General features: G+C 40.0%; 1 protein-coding gene across 1 annotated transcript in view; it reads right to left on the bottom strand.

The window, feature by feature from the left end:
* The window catches only part of cubn (cubilin (intrinsic factor-cobalamin receptor)), an 80,485-nt gene that overhangs the window by 36,405 nt on the left and 29,146 nt on the right, over positions 1-14,934 (bottom strand). Inside the window, exons 25-35 of the mRNA XM_062991407.1 lie at positions 14,259-14,415; positions 13,210-13,400; positions 11,700-11,859; positions 8,505-8,686; positions 3,580-3,754; positions 3,276-3,457; positions 2,902-3,058; positions 1,431-1,547; positions 1,216-1,329; positions 1,000-1,128; positions 245-377 (exon numbers count right to left, since the gene is read on the bottom strand). Of these exons, the coding sequence (XP_062847477.1) occupies positions 245-377; positions 1,000-1,128; positions 1,216-1,329; positions 1,431-1,547; positions 2,902-3,058; positions 3,276-3,457; positions 3,580-3,754; positions 8,505-8,686; positions 11,700-11,859; positions 13,210-13,400; positions 14,259-14,415 (1,697 nt within the window). The remainder of the gene's footprint in view (positions 1-244; positions 378-999; positions 1,129-1,215; positions 1,330-1,430; positions 1,548-2,901; positions 3,059-3,275; positions 3,458-3,579; positions 3,755-8,504; positions 8,687-11,699; positions 11,860-13,209; positions 13,401-14,258; positions 14,416-14,934) is intronic.

Genomic DNA, 14,934 nt, shown 5'->3' with positions numbered 1-14,934 from the left:
GTTTAATAACATAGTCGCATGGTTATTGATGCATTTGTCAAATATTCAAACCCTTATTTATACACATTACCATGGTGCCACCAATTACATGAAATTACTTTGCCAATCCAACACCCCCCTCCCCTCCATCCTTGGCCAGTTGTCTTCCTTTTTTAAAAATCAAAATATGGTCTCCATAGTTAAGGTTGCTGATCAGAGATGAATAAATCATTAGAAACAGGGATATGAGCAGGAACTTGCTTACATAAAGGAGAGCTGAATGCGGTTGCCAGGAGAGCTAATGATCGTCCAAACACACTCAATGTTGGGCGGGTAGGCATCCGGATAGTTGGGACTGTTGAAGGCACCGGATTCCATGTGCAAATTGCCACCACAGCCTGAAAAACCACAGCAGAAGTATGTTAATGCTCACCGCTTCACTTACCTGTACCATTATCGCCAAGCTGTAATCGCCAACAATGGCTTGTAAATACAAACACATCATTTTATGCTCATAATTATGAATTTCAAAAACATTTAGGGCTTGTAGGACCAAATTCCCACTCCTTAATTGGTATGTTTTAGAAATGCATACTTAATCTTTTGCATCATTTGATCTTTTCATGTATTTCTGTTGTCTTTCGGTTGCTCCTTGTATTTTGGGGTCACCACAGAGGATCTGGTCCGCATACTAGACTTGGCACAGTTTTTATGCTGGATGGCCATCCTGACGCAACCCTCCAATTTCTATCTGGGCTTGAGACCGAGAGTGCATTGAATAGAGCACCTCACAATGGCTAGGCTGTTTCGGCCACCCCTCCCAGGCATCATGCAATAATGTCCATGCAGACACTCTGTAAGACGAAAGCACCATCGAGATGCGAACCCTGGATACCCTGATCTCAGCAGTAGTGGCCTGAACGCATTGGTCCATTCCATATACAAACATATAAACCTTAAAGCAACATTTCCTGTTGGTGTTTTATTTATTTTTTAAGCTGAAGGTGTTTAGATTCTGACCTGAAGTCGATGCCATGTATGTTGCCCTGAAGCCTCTCTTGGTCACAGAGGAATCAGAAACAAAATTCACCGCCAGCGCGTTGCTGAATGAGGTGACCGGATGAGGAATGTCAGATCCACAATAGCGACCTGAAAAAGAAACAAGAAAATAAAGAAATAGTTTCCTCCACACAGACCCAGTATGATTTGATAAAATGTGCAGGTTGTCTGAATTACCGACTATCGGGGCATTAACGTTGTTGCCGTCCAAGATCTCTACAGCATCATGGGAGCAGTTAGAATTCACCATCTCCAACTCAAAGTCAGTGAAGGACAGAGTGACGTGATTAACTATAAAAATGAGATAAAATGTACAAAATATGTATAAAAAAAAAGCTAGAAATGATGAAGGAAATGTGAAAAGTAAGAATGTAAAGCTATAGCTAACGTACACGGCTCCAGTGCTACGATGATCCAGCTACAGTTCTGATTGTTGAGGTACTGAGACGGATATTGTGGAGAAGCAATAAAACCTCCAACATCATCAGCCATGATTGTGGATCCACACGCTGTAAAATAAATACAATAAAGTCAGATTCATGAAATCTTAACCGGATTATGTTTATTCTTATATAATTCTGTTACTATTATTAATATTGTCATAAATGTTAATATTATTACTTCTGTACTTGTGTTTCTGTGTTTGTTATTGAAATGGCTTTTTTTCTTTTTTGTCTGTCTTTCTTTCTTTCTCTGTCTGTCTGTCTTTCTTTCTTTCTTTCTTTCTTTCTCTGTCTGTCTGTCTCTCTTTCTTTCTCTGTCTGTCTGTCTTTCTTTCTTTCTCTGTCTGTGTCTTTCTCTGTCTGTCTGTCTCTCTTTCTCTGTCTGTCTGTCTTTCTTTCTCTATCTGTCTGTCTTTCTTTCTTTCTTTCTTTCTCTGTCTGTCTGTCTGTCTGTCTTTCTCTCTGTCTTTCTTTCTCTGTCTGTCTTTCTTTCTCTGTCTGTCTGTCTGTCTTTCTTTCTCTGTCTGTGTCTGTCTTTCTCTGTCTGTCTGTCTGTCTGTCTGTCTGTCTGTCTGTCTGTGTCTGTCTGTCTGTCTGTCTTTCTTTCTTTCTTTCTTTCTCTGCCTGTCTGCCTATCTGTCTGTTAGTCCATCTGTTCCTCCTTAATTTTTGTCTGTCATTCTTTCTTTCTATGTCTGTTTGTCTTTATGTTCTTTCTTTTTCAGCCTGTCTGTATCCCTATCTGTCTGCCTTTATTTCTTTTTCTGTCTCTTTCTTTCTTTCTTTCTTTCTTTCTTTCTTTCTTTCTTTCTTTCTTTCTTTCTTTCTTTCTTTCTTTCTTTCTTTTTCTTTCTTTTTCTTTCTTTCTTTCTTTTCTTTCTCTGTCTGTCTGTTAGTCCATCCATCCCTTCTTTATTTTTGTCCTTCTTTGTCTGACTTTCTTTCTTTCTCTGTCTGTCTGTCTGTCCGTTAGTCCATCTGTCCCTTTTTCATTTTTTTTCTTTCTTTGTCTGTTTTTCTTTCTGTCTGTCTGTCTGTCTGCCCGTTTGTCCATCTTTTTTTTTTCCTTCTTTGTCTGTCTGTTTATCTTACTTACGTTTTTTTTCTTTCTCTGCCTGTCTGTCTGCCTGTCTGTTTTTCTTTCTTTCTGTCTTTCTTTTTCTGCCTGTCTGTCTGTCTGTCTGCCTGCCTATCTGTCTGTCTGCCTTTTTTTCTTTGTCTGTCTGTTTCTTTCTTTCTTTCTTTCTTTCTTTCTTTCTTTCTTTCTTTCTTTCTTTCTCTGCCTTCCATTCTCTTTCTGTCTGTCTGTCTGTTTCGGCTGTTTGGCTGTATTGTTTTGTATACAGTTGTACCAGTAAATCTTTGCTGATTGACTGAATGCAGTGAATATAAGTTGTTTGGTATTTCTGGTATTACTAACCCTCTGAGAACTCAGCTTTGAAGCCTCTGTGGTTTGAACTGCTGTCTGATCTGAAGCGAACGAAGACGATGTTCTGAGTGGAGACGATGGGATCAGGTCTGGTAAAACCACACACTGTGGCAAGCAGAGGAAACGACTCTCCAGGACCATCATGAATCTGTGGAGGAACAGGATGACTTCTCATTAAAAAGCAGTGTTAATGAACTTTACATGAAACTACAGCATTTAAAAATGATACAGGATCCACAGAGCCTGAGATACAAGTCCAGTCATAAAACTTGAGACAGAACCAATACTAAAACTATAAAATATATCCCTTAAAAATTGTTTTAAACATATAAACATTGTTTATAAATAAACTGTAAGCCACTTACAGCAACGTAGTCCCACACGCATGTGGCGTGACCCTCAATGTCAACATCAGTAAAATTTAAAAACAACCGGTGGCCAATGTCCACACTGATGAGCCAGGAGCAGTCCACGTTATCGGGATAGTTGTTGGGATATTGAGGGGAATGGATCTCTCCACTGGGAGCTGTGACAGCCCCTCCACAACCTAAACATTTCCCAGATAAAAAAGGGAGAATGAAGATTAGGAAGAACAGATAACCACATTGGTTGCAGGTGCACTGGTGTTATATAAGATATATATATATATATATATATACTGGTCCTGACCTCCTGGAATCTCCTGCCAGCTTGCATTGAATCCCCTGCCACTGACGTATTCATCACTCTTGAATCGCACGGTGACAGCATTGCCAGTACTTGACACATGAAGGGGGTTGTTGGGGGGTCTAGTGGTACAGAGTTGAGCAAGTCTTGGGGAGCTCAGATCAGGCCCACCATACACCTGCACACAGGTTAAAAATGAAGTCAAGGATTGATGTCCATATATAGAGTCATTTCCTCCTGCTTCTTTGGGAATAGACCAGTACCAGAATCACTTTATTTTGCCAAGTATGTTACACATACAAGGAATTTGTCTTGGTGAGAGTACACATATATGACATGTAACATACTGAACAGACCAGACAGCACACATACTGTTAACAAGTACTTAACCAATGGAAAATATAATACAAAAACAATGAGCAGAATGAGATTATAGAATAGAGAGTGATAAAAAGTGATAAAGCCATGGAGAGGAGCTAAAAGATTTAGACCTATGCACTTTTTATTAAAATGTGGTATATATTGTTCATTCAGAATGTTGTAGAATGAGTTAAATATTGTAGAAATGAAATCCAATATTCTTTAGCTGACTTAATATTTTGGCACCTTTAAATCCAATCTGTTTACATATTTTTGTAATACGTAACATTAACTAGTCTTGCTTCAGGACTCACATCTGTTTTTAATGTTTTTTTTATTGCATCACAAACCAAAAGCAGATAAATTGTAATTCAGCTCTATTTCACCCACACATTTAAAGTGTGGCAACAGAAAATCTGATATCCAAACTCCTACATGTCTTTCAGCGTTAAAGTATGCTAACCCAGTAATGCTGAGATCTGGGGGTCCAGGGGTCAAATCTCAGTGGCGCTATCAGCCGGTCAAAGGTCTGCATGGACGTGATTGGCTACCGTCCAATGGCGGCTAAGACAGCTTAGTCATAAAGGGGGCAAGAAGGTCCTGGGTTCGATCCCCAGGTGGGGCGGTCTGGGTCCTTTCTGTGTGGAGTTTGCATGTTCTCCCCGTGTCTGCGTGGGTTTACTCCAGGTGCTCCGGTTTTCCTCCCACAGTCCAAAGACGTGCAAGTGAGGTGAATTAGAGACACTAAATTGTCCAAGACTGTGTTCAATATAACCTTGTGAACTGATGAACCTTGTGTAATGAGTAACTACCGTTTCCTGTCATTAATGTAACCAAAAGTGTAAAACATCGTTGCTTAAAAAACATAAAAAATAAATAAATACGATCTGGGGGTCCAGGGGTCAAATCTCATTGGCTCTATCAGCCGGTCGAAGGTCTGCACGTGATTGGCTAATGTCCAATGGTGGCTAAGACAGCTTAGTCATTAAGGGGTCCCCTCCCTCAGTGCCCTCCTAAAAATAAGAGGGTTACACCAGGAGTCTAGTCTAGTATGTAAACCAGATGCACTGTGGTGACCCCTAAATACTGGACTCACAAAAGAAAAAAAGAAAAAAATGTATGCACCCACATCCCACTTCACCCCTGACTGTGACCCACATTTGGTCACAAACCTAATCTAATTTTTTTTAAAGAGATTGAATCCTTTTAATTAATTTAATCTTAAGCAAGTCAGTAAAAGAGAGTATGTATGTTCAAACGGGACATTCTCAAAACAACACCTTTCAATCAGTAAAATATTAATGTGTTACCAGTATCTGGGATCAGTCAACACAATACAAGATCTGACACTGTTATTTTATTATACTCGGACTGTGTTCTTACTGGTTACTTTATTCCCACAGATACCAGCAAAAACCAGATTGTTTTTCAGATGTGAACACTGCTCAGCAGCTCATGGAACAGTGCTACAGTGTTTGGGAAAAGGCCAGCGTTAGCAAGGGATATTCAGAAATAAAGGCTGTGCTCTAATCTCTGATTTCCACTTTCCTTCCACCCTGTTAACTACATTCACCGCTGCTGTGGAGGTCAGCATTCCAAACGTCTGAGCTACACAGATCTCACTCATTGTGTCCACTGAGCACGCTGTGTGCCAACCGGGCACAGACTCACTGCAGTGTAACCACTCATGTGCAGCGTGTTTACCATGAGGGTGGCCAAGGACAATACAACTAGTTAAAATGTGTTGTTTTTAATTGGGATTTTTATTTATTGGGATACTTTATTTTGTAAAATTAGAGAAGGAAAGTGTAAGGTGACAGTCAAATTGATAAAACTTGGAACAGTGATGATATAAGCACGTTTTACATTACGTTCAACTACTGGAGACCAATAATCAATCAGTCTATCTATCAGTCTATCTATCTATCTATCTATCTATCTATCTATCTATCTATCTATCTATCTATCTATCTATCTATCTATCTATCTATCTATCTATCTATCTATCTATCTATCTATCTATCTATCTATCTATCTACAGTGCCTTGCAAAAGTATTCAGCCCCCTTGAACTTTTCAACCTTTTGCCACATTTCAGGCTTCAAACATAACGATATGAAATTGTAATTTTTTGTGAAGAATCATCAACAAGTGGGACACAATCGTGAAGTGGAACGAAATTTATTGGATATTTTAAACTTTTTTTAGAAATAAAAAACTAAAAACTGGGGCGTGCAATATTATTCAGCCCCTTTACTTTCAGTGCAGCAAACTCACTCCAGAAGTTCAGTGAGGATCTCTGAATGATCCAATGTTGACCTAAATGACTGATGGTGATAAATAGAATCCACCTGTGTGTAATCAAGTCTCCGTATAAATGCACCTGCTCTGTGACAGTCTCAGAGTTCTGTTTAAAGCGCAGAGAGCATCATGAAGACCAAGGAACACACCAGGCAGGTCCGAGATACTGTTGTGGAGAAGTTTAAAGCCGGATTTGGATACAAAAAGATTTCCCAAGCTTTAAACATCTCAAGGAGCACTGTGCAAGCGATCATATTGAAATTGAAGGAGTATCAGACCACTGCAAATCTACCAAGACCCGGCCGTCCCTCTAAACTTTCAGCTCAAACAAGGAGAAGACTGATCAGAGATGCAGCCAAGAGGCCCATGATCACTCTGAATGAACTGCAGAGATCTACAGCTGAGGTGGGAGACTCTGTCCATAGGACACAATCAGTCGTACACTGCACAAATCTGGCCTTTATGGAAGAGTGGCAAGAAGAAAGCCATTTCTCAAAGATATCTATAAAAAGTCACCTGAGAGACACACCAAACATGTGGAAGAAGGTGCTCTGGTCAGATGAAACCAAAATCGAACTTTTTGGCCACAACGCAAAACGTTATGTTTGGCGTAAAAGCAACACAGCTCATCACCCTGAACACACCATCCCCACTGTCAAACATGGTGGTGGCAGCATCATGGTTTGGGCCTGCTTTTCTTCAGCAGGGACAGGGAAGATGGTTAAAATTGATGGGAAGATGGATGGAGCCAAATACAGGACCATTCTGGAAGAAAACCTGTTGCATTCTGCAAAAGACCTGAGACTGGGACGGAGATTTATCTTCCAACAAGACAATGATCCAAAACATAAAGCAAAATCTACAATGGAATGGTTCACAAATAAACGTATCCAGGTGTTAGAATGGCCAAGTCAAAGTCCAGACCTGAATCCCATCGAGAATCTGTGGAAAGAGCTGAAAACTGCTGTTCACAAACGCTCTCCATCCAACCTCACTGAGCTCGAGCTGTTTTGCAAGGAAAAATGGGCAAAAATTTCTGTCTCTCGATGTGCAAAACTGATAGAGACATACCCCAAGCGACTTGCAGCTGTAATCGCAGCAAAAGGTGGCGCTACAAAGTATTAACGCAAGGGGGCTGAATAATATTGCACGCCCCACTTTTCAGTTTTTTATTTCTAAAAAAAGTTTAAAATATCCAATAAATTTCGTTCCACTTCACAATTGTGTCCCACTTGTTGATTCTTCACAAAAAATTACAATTTCATATCGTTATGTTTAAAGCCTGAAATGTGGCAAAAGGTTGAAAAGTTCAAGGGGGCTGAATACTTTTGCAAGGCACTGTATCTATCTATCTATCTATCTATCTATCAATCTATCTATCTATCTATCAATCTATCTATCTATCTATCTATCAATCTATCTATCAATCTATCTATCAATCTATCTATCTATCTATCTATCTATCTATCTATCTATCTATCTATCTATCTATCTATCTGTCAATCAGTCAGTCAATCTGTCTGTCTGTCTGTCTGTCTGTCTGTCTGTCTATCTATCTATCTATCAGTCAATCTATCAGTCAATCTGTCTGTCTGTCTGTCTGTCTGTCTGTCTGTCTGTCTGTCTGTCTGTCTGTCTATCTATCTATCTATCAGTCAATCTATCTATATATCTATCTATATATATTGCTCTGTCTATCTATCAATCTATCAATCAATCCATCCATTCATTCATCCACCCACCCATTCACCTACCCACCGATCGATCTGTCTGTCTGTCTGTCTGTCTGTCTGTCTGTCTGTCTGTCTGTCTGTCTGTCTATCTATCTATCTATCTATCTATCTATCTATCTATCTATCTGTCTATGGACATTTTTTTATTATATTTACATGTATGTCATTTAGCGGACACTTACAATTCAGGGTTAAGGGTCTTGCTCAAGGGCCCAAAGTTGGCAACTTGGAAGAGGCAGGGCTTGAAACATCAACCTTCTGTTTGTCCCATTATGTACATTATGACCGGATTATTGCTGTATGTATATTTTCAGAAAACCCAAAATAAACCTCCTATACTCCCAAAACTGTCATGTCCCCTGAGACGATTGACTTCAAAAGAATGTTGACATGCGTAGACAATACAGGAATAAAACCAAATTCACTGTAGTGTAGCACAGTGTAGGCATATCATTTTATAGCATCCACCACAACAGGGATTAGATACAATGAATCACATGTACATAGGTTGAGGAAAGCAGAAATTAGGTTTTACCTCTAGCAGGTCATAGTTGCAGTTAGGATGGAACTCTATATCAAACTCATGGATAGTGATGGTGATGCTGCTGCCGGGGCTGGTCTGGATGTACCACACACATTCCCGGTTCTCCGGATATCTGTTAGGGTAGCCGGGGCTGTTAAAAGAACCAGTAGGCCCAGAAAGATCTCCACCACAACCTGCAGGGGGCAGAAAAGAGTCAGAATATCTATAATCAGACTTTGAGAAGATCTGTTATGGTTTTTATGTTTTATAACTTCATATTACTTAACTCTGGAGCAGGTCAAAAGGACGTACTAACAAAAGCCCATTTTAAATGGAAGTACAGTTAATTCCCTTGTGTGTATAGGCATAAAATACAGATTTTTGTTTTGTAGTGACAAATTTGGTACAATAAATGACAGCTTGCTGTGACAGGATAAATTGGGTTAGGGTAATACAGATGACATGACAATCAGATAGACTTTTGATATTTAGGTATTATGCCAACCAACACATGATTCTTCTGATGCTGCAAATGTAAGATTTCTTTAAACACCACTGATTCTGTGGATGCTTAATATTTAAATCTCTAGGAATAGATCATTATTTTCTCTCCTAGTGTTACCAACTGTTTATTCACGACTGTCTTTACTAATGGTACTGACATAATAACAACATTTACATTTTACAACTACATTTTTGGCATTTACCAGACACTTTTATCCAAAGCGACTTATAGTATACAGTCTAAGCAATTGAGGGTTAAGGGCCAAATAGTGGCAACCTGGCACTTTTCTGGCAGTAGTGGGGTTTGAACTAGCGACCTTCTACTTACCAGTCTAGTACCTTAACCGTTAGACTATAACTGCCCTATAAACATTCAACCAAGTGTGATGGTTTCAGGGTGCTTTTCTGCATCAGGACATGGCCGATAAGCAGATAGGTAGCCTAGTGGAAAGAGCTGTGGGTTACCAACTAGAAGGTTGTGGGTTCAAATCCTGGCTCTGCCATACAGCCACTGTTGGGCCCTTAAACAAGTCTCTTGTGGCTGCTTCTGCATTCTGACCCCAGCTTCCAGAGAAGATGGGATATGCTAATATAGAATGGCATTGTGTATCTGTATATATGACAAATAAAGACATTCTATCTGCTCTTAAGGAACTATGATGTCCACTTTCTATCAGGAAATTCTTGAGGGGAATGTGAGATAATCTGTCCATGAGCCAAAGCTGAGGCATAATCTGTGTGTTCCCGTTCAAGTAAGACATTAATCCGACACATAAAAGCAAATCTATGTTTAAAAGAAACAGAAGTTTTAAAGTCATTTAGTTCTGACTTAAAATAAAATGAAATGCTCCTTACAAGCACAAGTAAACTTCTGATGTCAACTGTACAGGACTAATATTACCGGACAACAATTTACATCTTTTCTTTATCTACCTATATTTATTAACACATCTTCACAAATAAACCCCAAAAGAAGTAAAGAATAGAAGTTTGTGTGTATCTTAACATGGACAGTAATAAATACTCTATATTTTTTTATTACAATGTGCCGTCTAACCTCTCTCCCTAATTTCTCTCTCTGTATCTATATTTTTTGTTTTTGTTTTCGGTTTATGGTCTTTCTGAGTAAGAGATCTGACCACAGGAAAAGATCACTGTTATGGTACAACTCCAGCCTGTTCACTTTCCTTGTTTTCCAGCTAATTACATCAATCCATGAACATCACTGTGCTCGTCTCTGCTGTGATTTGAGGTTGTTGAAGTAAATTTGAAGTAAACTAAAACTGCAGTTCAAGACTAATATGTTTCATGTATATTATATCTATTCCAGTGTAGTATGTATATACATGTCTGGCCTGGGTCACCCTCCTAGTGTTCTGTATCTTGGACAGAAAACTGTGTGGCCGTCAGTGTGCTGTTACAGCAAAGAATAAACGCAACCACACCCATTAACCCGGTGACTCACTACCTCTGAGCACAGGCTGCCCAGTTCCCACCATACTCACACATGGTCAAAATGCCAACCACACAAAACGCTGCTACTGTTTGAATGACTGGAATTATCAGTTTATTTTGTTTCACTAAATCCTTAACAAAATGCACAATAATGAAACCGAAAAAAGCTCCTTTAACAGACACGTAAAAATCTCTTCAGGGATGTGAAAGAATCCATGGTTGAATTGTTCTAGTAGTGTGGAATGTGTTATTGTGGTTTGACTGTGTTGTTGTCTTGCTGTCTTGAAGCTATGTTGTGGTTTATCTGTGTTATTGTTTAGCTGTGTTTGTATATGTCCTGTGGTTAAACTGTGCTAGTGTGTAGCTATATCATTGTTTAACTGTGCTATTGTGTAGCTTTAGTGTAATTTAACTGTGTTATTGTATAGCTGTGTTTGTATCTATACTGTGGTTTAACTGTGTTATTGTACAGATATGTTTGTATCTGTGTTGTGGTTTGACTGTGTTGTTGTCTAGCTGTCTTGAAACAATGTTGTGGTTTATCAATGTTCTTGTTTAGCTGTGTTTGTATCTGTATTGTCGTTAAACTGTGCTTTTGTGTATCTATATCATTGTTCAACTGTGCTACTATGTAGCTGTATTGTGATTAAACTGTGTTATTGTGTTGCTTTATCATTGTTTAACTGTGCTATTGTGTAGCTGTATAGTGATTTAACCTGTTATTGTAGAGCTGTGTTTTTATTGTGGCTTAACTTTATCTGTGTACCTGTATCATTGTTTAACTGTACTATTGTAGTGTTGTGATGTGATTGAATTGTGTTATTGTGAAACTGTGGTTGTATACGTTTGTGGTTAAACTGTGATTCTGTGTAGCTGTATAATTGTTAAACTGTGTTATTGTGAAGCTATAGTTTAATTTAGCTGTGTTATTGTATAGCTGTGTTTGTATCTGTATTGTGGTTTAACTGCACTTTTGTGTAGCTGTACTGTTGTTTAATTGTGTTATTGTGTAGCTGTAGTTTAATTTAGGTGAGTTATTGTTTAGTTGTGTTTGTACCTATCATTGTTTAACTGTATTATTGTGTAGCTGTGTTTGTAACTGTATTGTGGTTTAACTGTGTTATTGTGTAGCTTTAGTTTAATTTCACTGTGTTAGTGTATAGCTGTGTTTGTATCTATACTGTGGTTTAACTGTGCTTTTGTGCAGCTGTATCATTGTGCAACTGTGTTATTGTGTTGGGATCTTACCATTCTGGTACCAGAGCATCTGGAAGCCAGGACGGGTAACAATGTAGTCGGAGTAGAACACGATGTGCAGGCTGCTGCTGGTGGTGGTGCTTGATGGAGGAGGCGTGTTCCCACAGAACTTACCAATCAGAGGAGCTTGTGCATTTGGGCCATTATAAAGCTGCACAAAACAGTTACAGTTACTGATATAGAACAAATGTGATGACGTTTGACATTTATTATTTAAATGTATGTGTGTGTATGCTATATAATGCTCTCGTTTTGGCATAACTATGCCTATATGCACAAAGCTGAGGTCCATAAATACTTCTGCACACATGGTGTCTTTTTGTTTTGAGCACGACACCATGGGAACAAGATTTTATACATTTACATTTTCAGCATTTAGCAGACGCTTTTATCCAAAGCGACTTACACGATGAGCAATTGAGGGTTAAGGGCCTTGCTCAGGGACCCAACAGTGGCAACTTGGTGGTGCCGGGGCTTGAACCGGCAACCTTCTGTTTACTAGTCCAGTACCTTAACCACTGAGCTATCACATACAGAATACATACACTGATCAGCCATAACATTAAAACCACCTCCTTGTTTCTACACTCACTGTCCAGCTGTATCAGCTCCACTGACCATATAGAAGCACTTTGTAGTTCTACAATTACTGACTGTAGTCCATCTGTTTCTCTACATACTTTTTTAGCCTGCTTCCACCCTGTTCTTCAATGGTCAGGACCCCCACAGGACCACTACAGAGCAGGTGTTATTTAGGTGGTGGATCATTCTCAGCACTGCAGTGACACTGACATGGTGGTGGTGTGTTAGTGTGTGTTGTGCCGAGTCCACTCAATGTACTCTATTAGACACTCCTATCTAGTTGGTCCACCTTGTAGATGGTGGTCCTGTGGGGGTCCTGACCATTGAAGACCAGCATGAAAGGGGGATAACAAATCATGCAGAGAAACAGATGGACTACAGTCAGTAATTGTAGAACTACAAAGTGCTTCTATATGGTAAGTGGAGCTGATAAAATGGACAGTGAGTGTAGAAACAAGGAGGTGGTTTTAATGTTATGGCTGATCGGTGTACAAGAGATTTTACGTTTTTTTGTTTTGTTAGGAATGAGTGCTGTGAGAACAAGCAGGTCACTGTTGCTGGAGGCAGATTGAGGAATGAAACTCTAAATAAGCCGACAGCCGAGCTGCTAACCCTCCAGTAGGCCCCATGATGTCATGGCTGTTTGGATTTCCATGGTAAAAAGGGAACTCAAAAGCACAAAACTCAGCGCACTTTTTGTAAGATCTGCTCGATGAGTGAATGTGACTGATTGGCTGTTAAAAACTCGCCACAGCATTATATAACAAGCCTGTGGATTTAGATGAAACCGATTCCACAATTTAATTTATATTGTGATAGTTTAACCTGGTTTTAATGCTGACAAGATGCAAAATAAAATGCAAAAGCAATTCTGATGATGTAAGAATAAATTACATTTCAGGTTTCAGTTGATACTGACCTCTAAATAGTCAAAATAACAGCTGGAAGCAGGACCTTCCAGGTCAAAAGCAGTGAAGGTGTAGTTGATGGTGTTGCCCATGGTCGTCTGGATGGTCCAGCTGCATCCAGCATTGACTGGGTAGTTGTTGGGGAAATTCTGGCTCTCAATTATGCCATTCGTCTGGTTGGCAATGACCACACCCTCACAATCTGTAGAGGACAAATAGGGTGGTGTTATTATACATACATATTTATACAGATGTATTGGAAATATTAAAATCCCATTAATTTAAAAACAAAAACACTCACTCACTCACTCACTCACTCACTCACTCACTCACTCACTCACTCACTCACTCACTCACTCACTCACTCACTCACTCTTAACCACTTATCCAATTAGGGTCGCGGGGGGGTGCTGGAGCCTATCCCAGCTTTTTCAATGAGCGCAAGGCGCACAGTAACACCCTGGACGAGGCGCCAGTCCATCGCAGGGCAGACACATGCACACACCCATTCACCTATAGGGCAATTCAGTGTCTCCAATTAACCTGACTGGATGTTTCTGGACTGCGGGAGGAACCCAGAGCTCCTGGAGGAAACCCATGCAGACATGGGGAGAACATGCAAACTCCACACAGAAAAAACCCGGAACGCCCCGCCTGGGGATCAAACCCAGGACCTTCTTGCTGTAAGGCGACAGCGCTACCCACTTAGCCACCGTGCCGCCCCAACAACAAACAGTGGGTAGCACTGTTACCTCACAGCAAGAAAGTCCTGGGTTCGATTCCCAGGTGGAGCGGTCCAAGTCCTTTATGTGTGGAGTTTGCACGTTCTCCCTGTGTCTGTGTGGGTTTCCTCTGAGAGCTCCGGTTTTCTTCCCACAGTCTGAAGATGTGCAGTCAGGTTAATTGGAGATGCAAAATTGTCTATGAAACTTCTGATGAATCTTGTGTAACCAGTAACTACTTATTGTGTCATGAATGGAACCAAAGAGTATAAAACATGACATTAAAATCCAAATAAATAAATAAAAATAATTAGGCAAAATCAAATCCATTTACTTACTGGAAGTATAAGAGGCAACAAATCCTCCCGCACTGATGACACTGTCTGTACGTAGTTTCACAAACAGTTGCTCTTTGGTGGAGTTAATGGGACTGGGGATCTCGTTTCCACACAGTTTAGCCAGCTCACGAGCGCTGGTACTGTTCCCATCATACACCTGTAAACATACAAACATCCAAATCACAGATTATTCTGGTTAAAACATAAAGCCTAGCTCATGCTGACTGAGAGCATCCCAAATGAAGCCTTGAAAAAAATCAGCTGTTTGATTTTAGTTAAAGTAGGGCTTAGTTATCTGTCTATCAAACATTCATTCATTCATTGTCTGTTTTACCACCACTGTATCTGATTCAGGGTTGTGGTGGGTACAATTCACCGGGTGAAAGGTAGAAAACACCCTTAACAGGTCACCAGTTCATCACAGGGCAAACACACACACACACACACACCTAGGGGCAATTTAGTGTCTCCAGTTAACCTGACTTGACGTCTTTGGACTGTGGGAGGAAACCGGAGAACCCGGAGGAAACCCACACAGACACGAGGAGAACATGCAAACTCCACACAGAAAGGTCCCGGACAGCTCCATTTAGGAATTGAACCCAGGACCTTCTTGCTGTAAGGCGACAGCGCTACCCACCCAGCCACCGTGTTGCAAATAGAGAACACTAATGAT

The sequence above is a fragment of the Trichomycterus rosablanca genome, chromosome 3 (genome assembly GCF_030014385.1).
Source record: "Trichomycterus rosablanca isolate fTriRos1 chromosome 3, fTriRos1.hap1, whole genome shotgun sequence".
Lineage (NCBI taxonomy): Eukaryota > Metazoa > Chordata > Actinopteri > Siluriformes > Trichomycteridae > Trichomycterus > Trichomycterus rosablanca.
The sequence above is the reverse complement of the archived record's forward strand: the minus strand, read 5'-3'. Positions and strand labels throughout refer to the sequence as shown.